The sequence below is a fragment of the Solanum tuberosum genome, unplaced genomic scaffold (assembly GCF_000226075.1).
Source record: "Solanum tuberosum cultivar DM 1-3 516 R44 unplaced genomic scaffold, SolTub_3.0 scf00315, whole genome shotgun sequence".
In the NCBI taxonomy this organism is placed as follows: Eukaryota; Viridiplantae; Streptophyta; class Magnoliopsida; order Solanales; family Solanaceae; genus Solanum; species Solanum tuberosum.
The window spans coordinates 84420-99185 of NW_006239239.1; the positions used below are offsets into that span (position 1 = coordinate 84420).

At 33.2% G+C, this 14766-nt stretch overlaps 1 protein-coding gene, 1 long non-coding RNA gene, 1 other non-coding gene and 1 pseudogene across 4 annotated transcripts; 2 read left to right on the forward strand and 2 right to left on the reverse strand.

Annotated features, from left to right (window-relative positions):
- Window positions 1-2244: 2244 nt before the first annotated feature.
- Window positions 2245-7280, forward strand: LOC102596826 (WD repeat-containing protein 44-like). The gene is made up of 10 exons (XM_015314730.1): window positions 2245-2520; window positions 2927-4107; window positions 4199-4289; window positions 4425-4582; window positions 4679-4730; window positions 5219-5298; window positions 5392-5485; window positions 5660-6155; window positions 6265-6351; window positions 6664-7280. The coding sequence occupies exons 2-10, from the start codon at window positions 3010-3012 to the stop codon at window positions 6728-6730; spliced, it is 2223 nt and encodes a 740-aa protein (XP_015170216.1). The 5' UTR covers window positions 2245-2520; window positions 2927-3009; the 3' UTR covers window positions 6731-7280.
- Window positions 7281-8148: 868 nt separating this feature from the next.
- Window positions 8149-11013, reverse strand: LOC107063185 (uncharacterized). 2 transcript variants are annotated; one of them, XR_001475124.1, is made up of 2 exons: window positions 10553-11013; window positions 8149-8468 (listed from the first exon to the last, which is right to left on the reverse strand). It is a non-coding gene; the product is annotated as an uncharacterized lncRNA (long non-coding RNA). The 2 variants fall into 2 exon arrangements; XR_001475123.1 differs by having other exon boundaries at window positions 8149-8477.
- Window positions 11014-12230: 1217 nt separating this feature from the next.
- TRNAG-CCC (transfer RNA glycine (anticodon CCC)) lies at window positions 12231-12301 on the forward strand. The gene has a single exon. It is a non-coding gene; the product is annotated as a tRNA-Gly (tRNA).
- Window positions 12302-14161: 1860 nt separating this feature from the next.
- Window positions 14162-14766, reverse strand: part of LOC102584337 (luminal-binding protein 4-like) — an 18310-nt pseudogene continuing 17705 nt past the window's right edge.

Sequence of the window (14766 nt, forward strand, 5' to 3'; positions counted from 1 at the left end):
TAACAAAATAACAATATAGGTAAGACAATACATTAATTGCATACTCAAACTTATCATTGATTCAATTATAATTTTAACTCATTAAGCACAAATTGTTCCTTTTTCTCAATTTTATCACTCAAATTAGAACTCAAACTTTTTTGGAGGAGGTAGTAACAAATATTAGTAGGAATTAATAAATAATGAGTATTTTTTATAAAATATAAAAGTTTGGGGTAATTATTGAATTTTTTAAAATTTTCAAATATTAGAACTTGGCCCAAATACTAATTTTCTCTAGTATTTGAGAACTAGGGATCCTTAGAATTTTTAATGGTCCATAAAATTTATAGTCCAAAAATATTAGTAACTCTTAATATTATTCCAATATTATTTTAATTATGAAACACCCGCACTGATTTTTTTTAGTAAATTTTTTATGGACTTTCTCTTGGGTCAAATTGAGACCAATTTTGAAACACCCTACTTGTTTATTCTGATTTGACTCGACACCTTATTTTTTTAATGGAGTTTTTTGTTGTAACAAAAAAATAAGGAAAAAAAAGTTCATTTAATTCCTTAATAATGATTAGCAAATTATTATGTCCTATGAGTTTAGTGGCCATGCCTTTCTTTTTTCTAAAATAAAAAATATCTGCACCAAATTCTTTTTAATTACCTATGAATGATGTTATCGAAAGTGTTTATTGGTTCGATTTAGATCGATTTTAGAGTAAAAATTAATTTAGTCAATTTTTAATTATTAAAATTAAACCAAATCAAATATTATACTTTATATTCATCGATTTGGTTGTTGTTTGATTTAGTTTGAGTTTTTCAGTTTTTAAGAAATATAATAATATTTTTCTCCTAAATAAGAAAAGAATTTTTTAACTTATATTATCATTATTAACCTTTTATTGTGGTTGCAATATTTTTCTTAGATTATGCAGAAAAAAAATCTTAATATCAATAAGCTTTAATCAAGGTGATAAGAAATACAAAAATTATATATAGGTAAACTCATAATTATTTCTTTGAATAAATGAGTTTGAATGTATTTTTTTTAAAATAAGTGAGCTTAATAGATGGTAAGTTCATAAGCCTATTAGAGAAAACAACTTTTTCATGAAAAAAAAATATACAAATTAGTTAAAATTATTTGCAACAATATATTGTATAATAGAATTTTCATGAAAATCATACAAAATAGTTAAAATTATTTATATAAAAAAATATTGTATAATAGAATTTCCATGAAAAAAGTATATATAAAAAAATATGTTGTGTATATCATTTATCAGTTCATTTTTTTATTCGTCTTGTTTTTAATAAAATCGAACCAAATATTATTAATTTTTAAAAATATAAATCAAAACTAAATAATAACCAACTTATATTATTTATTCAGTTTGGTTGATTTTTTATTTCATTTGATTTTAATTAAATCGTGAATACCCCTAATTGTCACTATGGGCCCCTGGTCAATTATTTCATCTATTTCACTTTATTTAACACAATCTTCTTATTAATCCGTTTATAAAAAATGACATACATTGTCACGAATTTTTTTTTATAATCATGTAAATATCAAAATATAATTATAGCCACACAAAAATTATGATATATTTAAATATATAAATCTACTTATATAGGATAGCCTTGCTACTCCAATACTTTCAACCTTATTTCCTCAGTTTTAATATCTTAAAAAAAGCTTACATTGAGTCAAATTATGTCAAAGTAAATTCAAGTACATCGAGTGGTAATGCTAATTATTGTATTGGTTAAACAAGTAGCAAAAAAGGTATAATATATAAAAATGCCATTTAATTTGCTTTTATTGACACTTATATAATTAATTTTGGTTATATATAAATAGATACTTAAACTTTTATATAATTAAACAAAAAAATATCTACGTGACGTTTTATGTGACAATTACGTCATACGTAGTGTCCTACAAATATTCTGCCATATAGAACATGTGTGAAGCTAGAGCCTCACGTCACGAAACGAATATTTTGTTTTCAAATCAGCTTCAAAGAATGATCGAGACTTATCTTCCTAAAAAAAAGAGTCTTCGTTTGAAATCTTTTTTATTTTTTAATTCCTTAGGTAATCAAACCGAGGTTTCAAGCCAGTCAAGTCAATTGTTTCAAAAGAAGAAAATAAAGGTCGAATTCAATAACAATCAAGTCCAAGTTAAATAATATGTTTATATATTATGTCAGAGAAAAGCTAAATATAATAGGAGAGAGAGAGAGGGGGGTTTATGAGAGTTGTTGTAAGAGAGTCCTGCAATGTGGGCAAAATAGGGTGGCGCACAAAGGAAGAACCAAACAAGACTACACATCCATACTTACCTTTACTCGTTTCTCGCTCCATCCATAATCACGTCTATCAAGGAATTTTCCCTTTTCTCTTTAAACTTCCCCTGTTTAAACAACAGAGAGAGAAGTGTGTTTGTGTCTAGGGACATCACCTTTGATTATTTTCTTATCTCATCCATTCAATTCTGTAGAAACAAGCCGGACCCATGTGAGCAAATTATCCTTTTCACGCCTTTCAATTTCGTATTTTTGTTTTTCTTTCTTTGTCGTTTTTTTTTCTTCTTTCTTCCCTATTAATTTTGCTTATGTGGGTTTTCATGTTTCCGTGAAAATAACTTATGGGTGTTTGTTGGTTTGGTAGCTTGAGGGTTCTATTTGGATATAGCTATAGTGGAGTACTATAAGTTTTTAAAAAAAGGTTCTTTTCTTGAAATTATACTTTGTGAAATTTATATTGTGTGTGGTTGGGATCCTTGCTGGATCTATTTGTGTTTTTTTTGGTTATTGTAATGTTGAAAGTACAGATGAAATTGCTGTTTACTTGGTTGTTGTGTTTGTGATTCTCTTTTGTTTTACTAAATTGTAGTAATTTTTTTTTTTCCAAAATTTCTTAGGCTTTTCGAGGAGAGAATATTTCAGTACATTGTAAAAGGTGATTTGTTGTGGTGGGGTTTCATGGGGTGAACTCAAAGGTATAATGGGTAGCATTAGTGATGATGAAGAATGTGTATTTTTTGATGCCTCTGAGAATATTGGCCAAGTACCTGATTTGGGTTCTATTGAACCCCAGGTGCTCAAGTCCAGCTCCAGGATTGATAATTGTGTCACTAGTAGCTACCAGTATGATGTGTGGAGTAGAAGTCCCAGCAGTGTTAGAGAGCGTCGTAGGGAATTCTTTAGTTGGATGGGAGAAGATCCAGTAGATGTATATGGAAGTTCTGATTCTAGTTGTGAAATTGAAAGGATTATGGAGAGTAGTGAGGCTGTGGTGCGAACCTCAATTCTTGAAGACGAATTTCCTTCTCGCCAAGTTCCTCTACCTGGTTTGTCTGTTGGTGTTTTGGGTTCATATAAAGAGTTGGATTCAAATGAGACATTTGTGTGTCGGAGTGGCAATCCAGATGGTGGAAGAGAGTGCAATGTACATGACCAGGCTGAGAATAATCACAGAACTACGAAATTGGAACGACAGCAACTTGGACAACAAGAATTTGAGGCCAATGGAGATGCTGGGAGGAAACTGAATGTGGTCAAGAGGCGTTTAATAAGTAGATTGCGATCATTGACGTGCATTGTAAATGACCAAGGGAGAAGTAACAATTCAAAGGTTGACAGCTCCAGTGCTGTCCAAAGGTCTAGGGTTCAGAGGGCTAAGGTTCACCATAGAAAGAAGCGATTAAATGAACTCTCTGGACTTTTTGTGGGGCAAGATATCCAGGCTCATGAAGGTTCAATATTAACTATGAAATTCAGCCTTGATGGGCAATACCTAGCCAGTGCTGGTGAAGATAAGATTGTGCGTGTATGGCAAGTGGTGGAAGACGAGAGATCTGATGAAGTAGATATTCCAGACTTAGATCCATCTTGCATGTACTTCACAGTGAACCATCTTTCACAACTTGCTCCTTTGGTGACAGAGAAAGAGAGAATCAATAAATTGAGGGGTCTAAAGAAAACAACAGGGTCTTCCTGTGTCATTTTCCCGCCTAAGGTCTTTCGAATTTTGGAAGAACCGCTGCATGTGTTCCGAGGACATAGTGGTGATATATTGGATGTTTCGTGGTCAGAGAACAATGTATGTTTATTGCTGCTCTATACTTGATTAAAGCTTTCTGAACAATTCTGGATCTAATCAAGTTTTCTTTTATGATTTATTATTCTTGCAGTATTTGCTTTCATCATCAACGGACAAAACTGTTCGTCTGTGGCAAGTTGGATATGATAAATGCCTCAAAGTTTTTTCGCACAGTAATTATGGTATGCACCAAACATTTTGTTATAACATTCTATACTTTTCTGATTCAGGCTTGTTTTTTTGCTGATTTGCCTAAGTTTCTGTCATTTTAGTTCCAGACTGCATTACTCACTATTTTCTTTCTTTTTGTTTTTCAGTGACTTGCATACAATTCAACCCAGTAAATGATGATTACTTCATCAGTGGTTCAATAGACGGAAAAGTTCGCATTTGGGCGATTAACAGCGGCCAAGTTGTGACTTGGACGGACATAAAAGACATTGTGACTGCTATTTCCTATCGTCCTGATGGGAAGGTCGTTAGTTTGTCTCTTTTTTCCTTTTTACAAACTTACCTCATAGATCCAGAAATCCAAGCAGTTTATTAAATAAGTTATCTACTTCTCATGCAGGGTGGGATTATTGGTTCTATAGCAGGCGCATGTTGCTTCTTTAGTTTAATAGGTAATGTTGCCTCTTTTCCTTATATATACCAAAATAGCATTGATCACCTGCAGTTAGGATTTATATTTTTATTTAAGAGCTTTTAGCCCTTTTGTTGCTTTGTGTCAGTTGATTAACCATCAAGCTGATTTTAGGTAGATAACCATGCACAATGTCATGAACTTAACGTACTTTTTTTTTCTTTTGTTATGGGTGCGTCTGGTTGGAGAGTTTGCCATTTTCATTTCTGTCTTTTGATTTTTATCAGAGTAGTATTTCCGTTACCTGATAGTAGTTTTAGTTTGTATGAGCATCATATGTTAGTCACATGCCAATTTCTGATGCACATTATATAAATTCTTATGATATAGCAAATGAAAGAATGCGGATATAGTTTACAGTGACTTAGAATTTGTGGTCCATATTTTTGCAGTTTACGAAAGGATAGTGTGTTATACAGATTTCATATCAAATTAGAAATGTGTTTTGACATTTTTGGACCATCACAGATCATGAGATTCAACTGGAGGAGCAGATTTGTTTGGTCAGTAAGAAGAAGTCACTTTGCAAAAGAATTACTGGCTTTCAGGTTAGTAGACATCACCCAGATACTAATTACTTCTTTATTAGTTCTGGATAGCAATGTAATAAGATGCTGATAAATCATGTTACTCCAATGCAGTTTCTACCACAAGACCCAAGTAAAGTGATTGTTACTTGTGCGGACTCCCTAGTAAGAATCCTTAGTGGGATCAATGTGATTGGCAAATACAGAGGTATGCTCCCTTCTCGAGTTTTAGACGATGACCTATTATCCCTACTAGTTGATAATGCAGCTGTCTACAAATATGGGACCTGCAGTCGACTTAATTTTTTTTACGTGTAGTTAATTGGATATCTGGTGGAGTTTTTTCTCTTCTTTTTTAACTTTCTGCTACTTTATTCTCTAGGCCTAAGAAATGCAGGAAGCCATCTCTCTGCTGCTTTCTCCTCAGATGGGAAGCATATCATCTCTGCATCTGAAGATTCTAATGTCTATCTGTGGAACTGTCACATTCCAGAAGAGACTTCTGTGTCTCAACCTGAAGCGGTGAGATCATTTGAGTTCTTCTATAGTGATGCATCCATTGCAATACCTTGGTCTGGCCTGAAAAATGTCAACCACGAGAATCAGTGTCACTCACAAGTGCTGAGTCAAAGCTTAAACAATTTTCCTTTGGGGGTTTCTCCTTGTTTCTCTTTAGGACAAGGGTTGTTTTTAGAGGCAATTCCGAAGGGATCTGCCACCTGGCCTGAAGAGAAGCTTCCACTGTCAAGTCCTCGGTCTGTGCCTTCTGCAATGTGTAAATCTCAATACAAGTTTCTCAAAAGTTCTTGCCAGAGTTCATCCAGTTCTCATGCCTGGGGTTTAGTTATTGTTACTGCAGGCTATGATGGGCGAATAAGGTCATATCATAATTATGGACTGCCTTCACCACTTTGAGAAGTATAATTTCAGGATTTTCAAGGAAGTGAAAGTTATCTCCTCTTTTGACACCTGCTTTCTGGATTGCAGAAACCCTTTGTCATGGAACTACTCGACAGAGTTCAGTGCTGCAACGAGAGCTCCATATGAGAAAGGATGTTTGACCGGCCCCTTTAGGTACTTACAAGTCATGTCAGAGTTTGCTTGAATATACCTGATCTTGCCACTAGTTGGCACCTAATTTTAGTTTATTAGCGCCATTCATCCACCAACTCTGGAAGGAAATGAATATTTTATGAGAGGTCAACATAACATGCTTATCCATATGAGTTGCCTGCGGGGCCTTTCATTATTCTACTTCCTTGTTATCTAAATGAGATCAGGGAAGGAGCTAGTGGCTATAATTTTCTCTAGGCGAAATGGTGGGGAACATCATCTTTTATGACATGCTGGCTGTTCTGAATGATTGAATTGTTGTCTGCCATACAGTCAGTCCATTGAAGATAGGAGTAACCACAGGTTGATTGTGAGGAAGGTGGGGGCCGCTTCCTGCTGAATTGGAGTGTCGTAGCAGCTGTACGTGCACGAGATCTCAGTGCTGATGTCATAACTAATATGGTAAGAATGCTTCGGGGCTGGTGCTCTGCTCTACCTCTGGTTGGAACAGCGCCTTTTCTGGTAAAAGAGGGAGGTTCATTACAGAGATGGTGCTGGTAACATGGGTTTTTTGGGGGGCACGGTTCTAAACTCGGTGGATAATGTGTCCAATCCTCTACCCTTCTCCACTTGAATACTTAACTTTTGTAACATGTGCTTAATCCAACACGTCACATGTTATGCTCTTACCACTAGATCAAAGTTTGGGGGCAAGGCTGCTGGTAACATAGTTACACTAACATAGATGGCATTTTCAAATTTACAGCTCCAAAATTGTATTTAGTAGCATCACAATGTTGGTTCAACACGTGAGAAACAACAAATGTGATTTCATTGATTAGTTCTTCTGTATAAAAATCAGTAGTTATTAGTGTATGTATATGTATAGAACTGACTGCTCTTCCTTCAAAATTGTTAATAGCAGCTGACCCCCTTGCTTTGAGATTCAACGATTTTGCTTCCAAGTATCATTATTGTAGTCTTTGAATTAAGAGAAATTGGTTAATTCCTTGATGAATTTTGGTGACTATGAGCCAATTTGCATGCATGTTGGAGCTAATACACACTATAAATCTTATATATAGAGGGCGTTCAGCTAAGCTAATAAATTGGTTGTGGTTAACCAATTTATAGTCATGTTTTAGCTTTATTTATGTGTTTGTTAAACAATAAAGTACTTAATAATCAAGTGTTCATAAGTCAAAATCAGCCAAAAGTCATTAGATAATCATCTTCAACTTGTAATTTTTCAGTTTATTAGAACTTTTCGTTTGACTAAGTATTTTATTGTTTTATCTTTAATAGTTTTTTCCAAACCAAAACTCCCAACTTCTTCTTCACTCTGTATGTGCCGTTTCTGTCTTATTTATAAGATTCCTTCTAAACTTATTATAACTTCTGTAAAAAATTAAGAACTTTTAGTTATTCTAATATAAGAATAGATCAACATTTTTACATCAAACTTACAGAAGTAACTAATTTCCAAAATTCATTTTTACTTTGAAATAGAAAAACTATTTTTTTCCAAATACTCACATTTTTCATCGCCAAAACACCCCCTTGCAGTCGCAGAAGTTTTAATGCCTGAACTAGTAGAGTCAAAGCACATATACTTAGCATAACTCATTACCTGTTGGGTTTTATATGGTTCATGATGAAGTTTTCCTAAATAAAGTAATGAAAGCTAAATTTATTTTTAAAATAACCCTAGGAACATAGAAGTTGTAGCGCCCGAAAACTTGACAAGATCGTGTTGCCAATGCTTCTGAGGGCCAATTTTGCACTGTTAACTTCAGAAACATAAAGTACAACAGCCTCTCACTGGCATTTGCTATTTTCCTAGAGCAAGCAAGACACTTGGTAAAGAATGTCAAGGTAAAGGAACAATAAAAGGCGTCTTTCGTGCTTAAATGTTTGACCTTGTAACAAAAATGCCAACGGACAAACACCTCATACAACACTTCAAGGGGAAAATCAGTCTATAAGGGAAAAAAATAATATTACAGTTGATACCAGAATTACATTTCCATTTCCTCTGTTTGGAGCCAGGGGATTAATATGACGAAGTTGGTGATGCCAGTTCTGGGAAAAAAAACGGAAAGAAAGGTTGCATCATAAGCTATCCAGTAGAGATCGGGCTGCAAAATCTTGACAATGACAAAATGCAAAGAAGCAAACATCATCAGATCAGGAAATTAACTTTTTCTTTTTTGGTGTCACAATATAATATGGGCCAAATCAAGACAACTTCTAGACATGGAAAGCACTACTTGTTTTTTGAATGTTAGAAACATGGAAAACACCACTTAAGTTGCCGTCTTGCACCTGATATAGTTTATCAGGCATATGTCCTAATGTCAAATATGTTAAGTCTGATTCTCGATCAAGAAAATTTAGCATTTGTAACAAGTCTTTTATAGATAATAACCAAATGTCTTTTCGAACAAGCTCTTCCTAGAGCCTATGAACATTCAAACAGTAGTTAGGTGATTGATTTGGACAAGATATCTGGATGTCAGCAACCGTGCGTCCCAGGTTTTCCCTAACATGTACATAGAAATCTGTGAATCACTTATAATAAGAAAAGATTTGTTAATCTTTCTTCAAGTTTGGTATTTAGACATTCCAACCATAAGGATTTCACACATCAAAGCATTCAACATATTGCCAACTGTCTAAAAGCTTCTTGACTTTGAGACTAATTTTCGCTTAACAGGCATAATTCTAACGCACCAACCATAAAAGTTTCAAATTAATCCCTGCAGAAGATCCCGTCGCAACTTTCCTAGTCCAACTCAGTTCTTTCACTACTGAGAATCTGAGATCATAAATCCAGGGTAATGTTAGCCGGGAGACATGCAAGTTCTCTGATAAACAAAATAATAAGGATGTAGTTCATCTGCAATACATTTCCCAATGATCTTATACTTAAACTAAGAAGTCAGATAGATTTAACATCTATGTGAGTTGAACTCTTTTACGCTTCATTGTGCAAGCTCCATGTGTTACGATGTCATAACCGTTCGATGATCTTGGGAATGGAGTTCCTAAGCAAAACATTTGGAAGTAAATAATAAATATTTTATCTTTTTCTACACCACAGGAAGCATTGGGCGATTAGGCACTAAAAATGACACAAGCCTGCCCTGCCAATTTTCTAACAGCCAGCCCAAGTTAGTTTTCCACGAAATCATCGTTCCATTTGTTAATAAATCCTATGTCCAACAAATAACCATGAAGTGCAAGACAACCAGTGGCAATGCATGTGTCAACATTGTACCAATACCAAGAGTAGCAGCTATTAACTTGATTCCACCTCTACAGTTCTCCATTAGTAGGATAAAACTACGAAAAACAACATGAGATAGCTCCTTTATAGATCCACTTAGCACCAAAAGTCTGCTAACCTTTTAACTCCATTCTCTTCATTTGTTCCTTAAACCTTTTTCCAGCAAGAGTACAAAATAAAACCTCCATTCACGATAGGTTTTCAGTTGATGAAGTAAATAACCTTTTCCCTCTCTTTCCTACCAAGAACCCTAAGAGTCCATCCATCTGGCAGAAGAGGACCAAGAAAACAATTCTATTAGCATCTCTAACTTTGAAATCATTGTTGTGCAACAGACATCAATTTCCAGCTCATACAATAAACAGTAGAGTTGTTCTTTTGATAACCTGTAGATCATCGCTTTGAGGCATTGAAACATCCTTCTACAGAAATGTACGTGAAGGTCACGTACAATATGCATCCATTCTCTTCCTTCCCTTGTTTAGTACAAACTAGAGAGAACTCCTTAAACGGAGTAATACCTTTTCGTAGTCCAATTATGATGAATCATTTGAACACCATACTTGAATGGACATAGAGGATTTATATATACGACCCCAACCAATCGTAGAACTCATAGCTGAATGTTTAATTGTTTAAAAAAAAACAAATACTAAATTCAATAACATCTGTGCAATGTATTCATACAAACACACACATAATCACCTACCAAAGCAACATATATTGAATTAACTTTGATAAAGGCAAGAGATCCAAATTAATAAGATATCCGGATCACCTATCAAGCAACATACATTGAACTAACAACAAAAAAAACAATCAATATATTCATCATTACTCCTTTTTCCCCCTAAATTGGGGAAGGCAAAAGCCAACCAACAGATCTACTATATGTAAAATCAGAAAAGAAGAAGATGTAAAATATGAAATTACCAGAAAATTTAAACAGGGAGGTTGTCAACGGAATGAGAATTGTTGGTCCTAGGGCAAGGATCAACATGAGAAGGCAAATTGTTCATAAAAAGAGGGCGATCTTTAGCTTCTTCCTCTTCCTCATCATCAGAGGCATAGGTTGTGAGATTGACACAAGCACATCGTTCCAACGAGGCGAAGAATGCCGATGCGACACTCGTGCCGAACCACCTCGCCAGGCCGTCAATCTTTTCGCAGGACATTATTCTCTTTGATTTATTTATTTTTGGTTTTCGTTCGTGTCTCACCTAGCTCGATCTCCAGTCGAGCGAGGAGAAGAGGGTCTTTCTTTGGCCGGTTTCAGGGAAAAGGAACAAATGGAGGAGAGATAGCCGATAGGCGAGGAGTGAGGAGAATGGTCAATAATCCATTACCTCTCACCTGACATTTTTCCTCATTATTCTAATACCCTCCAACTTTGCGTTCAATGTTGGGTTGGGCTGTCAATACCATGATAAATTGTCATTGGTAGGACCTTCACTTCAAATTAACTTTATTGCATTGTAAAAACTTTAAACTTTATATGCTAGGTTTAGATATTCATGTATTATTATTATTATTAATATTTTATTTTACATAAAATAATATAGATTACCTCATAACTTATAAATTTATATATGTATTAATTATATGACTTTTTAAATTGTAAAATCAAACACTATAGTAATTTTATACATAAATAACTTACCACCTAACTAGCTACCAAAAGTGGTGTCACATAATCTTGTATTACACATTTCCATACTAACTAGCAAGTGACTAGGGCTGCATATCGATCGGTTCGGTTCGATTTTGAAGTTTATCGATTTGACTTATCCATTATCGATTTGTAGATATGCTAAACCGATATAGAACCATTAAGATATTGACTTATCGGTTATCGATTTATTGGTTATTGGTTATGGATCGTTATCGATTTAACTAGGGGCGGAGCTATAGCCACCTTCGTTGGAAAATTACGTTGTATATATATGTCAAATTCTACATTTAAAAGATATATATTTAAAGTTGGACACCCCTAACAAAAGTTATGTCTATGATATAGTGGTAATTTGTGTCCATTTGAATGAAGGAGTTCTGGGTTTGAACCCCAAATAGAATTATATTTTTTTATTTTACTTTGACAGTCACACACCATTATCTTGGACACCCTTGATAAATTTCTGGCTCTGCCACTAGGTTTAGTAGTACGATTTGACACGATTATTTTTTATTTAAAATCACTTAAAAATAAAGTGACAAACCAAATGAACAATGTGGATGAGTTGACAAATTGCATATAGCTTAAAAGTAAACACTAGCACATTGTAGAATAATTGAGAGTTTGAGACATCTAGAAATAAAAATATGAAACTAAGCGCTAAATCAAGAACTTTATTTACCAAATGGTATAAATATATTTTATTAATTTACTATCGAGTTATCAGCTAACCCGTTAAGAAAACACCTCAAACAGTTAAGAGCCGATAACCTGATAATAAAAAAGATCAAAAACATTATTAAAACCGCTAAACCAATAATATATTTTCGATTTAGATTATTGATTTCAGTTCGGTTTTGAACAAACACTACAAGCAACTCCTAACGTTTGATGAACTTGCCTGTGCTATAAAAACTACACAATAGAGAAGACATGAAGGCGCATCTGGTGTAGTGGTATCATAGTACCCTCCCACGGTACTGACCGGGGTTCGATTCCCCGGATGCGCATTATTATCTTTTATTTTTCACTAATGCCTATTTAGATGTTATTGCATCTAACCCTTATTGTTTATGTTAGTTCCAGAATATATATTAGCACCCACAATTTCTGCTACGCCCAGCCAGGTAAAGCAAGTATTAAAATGCCAGAACAGAGAACTGATTCCTAAGTTGTCATAACTAATTATTTATTTGGTGGCTCTTTCTTAAAGGTTTAGCTTGGGATAAAGTTACATCAACTAACATCATACTTAGATTCAAAATTTTACTTTAAAACTCACATTTGAAAGAATACAAAAGGTTCCAATCTGTATTGATGAATGTTTACTGTCATACATGTCTTCCAAATGGAACTAGATTGAACTGTAAATTGATCAATGTCTTCCTCCTAATCTAAATCTATTTCTGATTGTCACCGTCAACAGGAAATATATTCTATATATAATAAGGTACAATGCAAAGATTTTTATAGTATTTAGTTACATTGTAACTATCTTGTTAGCTTTTCAACCAAAAGGAGTACTTATTTTAAATAATAAATATGTCATTGTATGAGCTATTTATTACTTCATTCCTTTTGAATTTGTTAATCTGATTTTGATCTGACACATAGTTTATGAAAGTAAATTAGATTTTCAGAAAAACATTAAGTGATACTTGAAGTTGTCCTAGATTTTCAAAAAGACACCTTAACTTTGCGTGCGTCCTATTACCCCACAAAACATTCAAAATCACAATAAATACACATTTTTTACACAACATTTCCACTTTGGACAAAAATATCCTTCGAATGTGCAATTTCTTAAAAACAACAAGTGGGACCCATTATGGATGTATTGAAGGATGCTTTGGTAATTTCCTATGATGAATTCGTTTTGTTTGTTTCTTTTAAATTTATTTTACTATACTAAATAATTCTATAAAATATTATGAATCACGATAATTAATTACTTAAATATTTAAAAGATATAAAAATATATAAAAGATCTGATTGACTCCTCAAATTTTACCGGTGACACATAAATTGGGACAAATGAAATAATATATATTATTTGAAAATTTCTTAGAAAGTACTATAAATTACAGTAATTAACAGCTAGAAATATTTCAAAGACAAAAAAAAATTGATTGAATCTCAAAAAAAAAAAATTAGTACTACACGTGTTCTTTTTTCCTTCTTGCCAAAAAAAAACTTCATTATAATTTTTTTTCGTAATAACAAAATTTTTTATTAAATGTCACTTGCATTTTGCAGTTTGGTAATTTTCCTATGATGAATTCGTTTTGTTTGTTGTTTAATTTTTTTTAAAAATAATTGTATAAAATATTATAAATCACAATAATTATTTACTTAAATATTCAAAAGATATAAAAATATGTAAAAGATCTTATTAACTCTTCAAATTTTATCGGTGACACATAAATTGGACAAATGAAATAATATATATTATTTGAAAATTACTTAGAAAGTACAATAATTTACAGTAATTAACAATAGAATATTTTAAAGACAAAATAAATTGATTGAATCTCGAAATTTTATTAGTACCACATAAATTAAGAAAGAAGAAATAACCTTTATTATTTGAAAATTGCGTAAAAGATATTACAAATCACACAACAATAATTAGCAATTTAGAATGTTAAAAGACATAAAATTTTTTTTACCATAATTAACCAATAATTAAAAATTTAAACTATTTTAAATTAATAATAAAAGTTTGATTAACTCTTTAAATTTTGTCTTTGTCACATAAATTGAAACAAAAAATAGATACATATTGCACGGGCTCCGATGTCTAGTATATATATATAACAATCATGTGTATCCTATCACCTAGTAAAAGTAAACTAAAAACTAGCAATCGTTTACAACTCATCATGGTCATCATCGTCACCAGCACCTGATTCTCCTCCCGGTGCTCCACCAGACCTCTGATATACTGCAGTGATTATTGGGTTGCACACAGCTACCACTTCTTTAAGTTTTTCATCGTAATCCTCCTTCTCAACACTCTGCAAGTGCTTCTTTTGTCGCCGTTTCAATCTTCTCTTTCTCATCAGACTCTAGCTTGTCTGCAAGCTTATCCTGGTCATTTATTTGGTTTCTCATGTTATATACATATGTCTCCAGGCTGTTTCTAGAGTCAATTCTTTCTTTTACTTTCTTATCCTCCTCTGCTTCCTTGACCATATGTTCAATTTCTTCTCGACTCAAGCGACCTTTTGTTATCTCCTGTATTCAGATTAACAAATCAGAAATAATAAAAGATGAAAAGAAAAACACAAAGAACTATCCGAGTCCACAGAACCCACTGTGTGTCCTTAAGAAATTTAATCCCTTCAAGTACCCGAGGTTGCAGATTAATTCCTCCCAAGATAAAACGGATTAACCATTAAAGAAATACCAGTACCTCAAACTTCAATAATTTCAACGAACTCAAAATGACAGCAACGAATCACACACACAGACA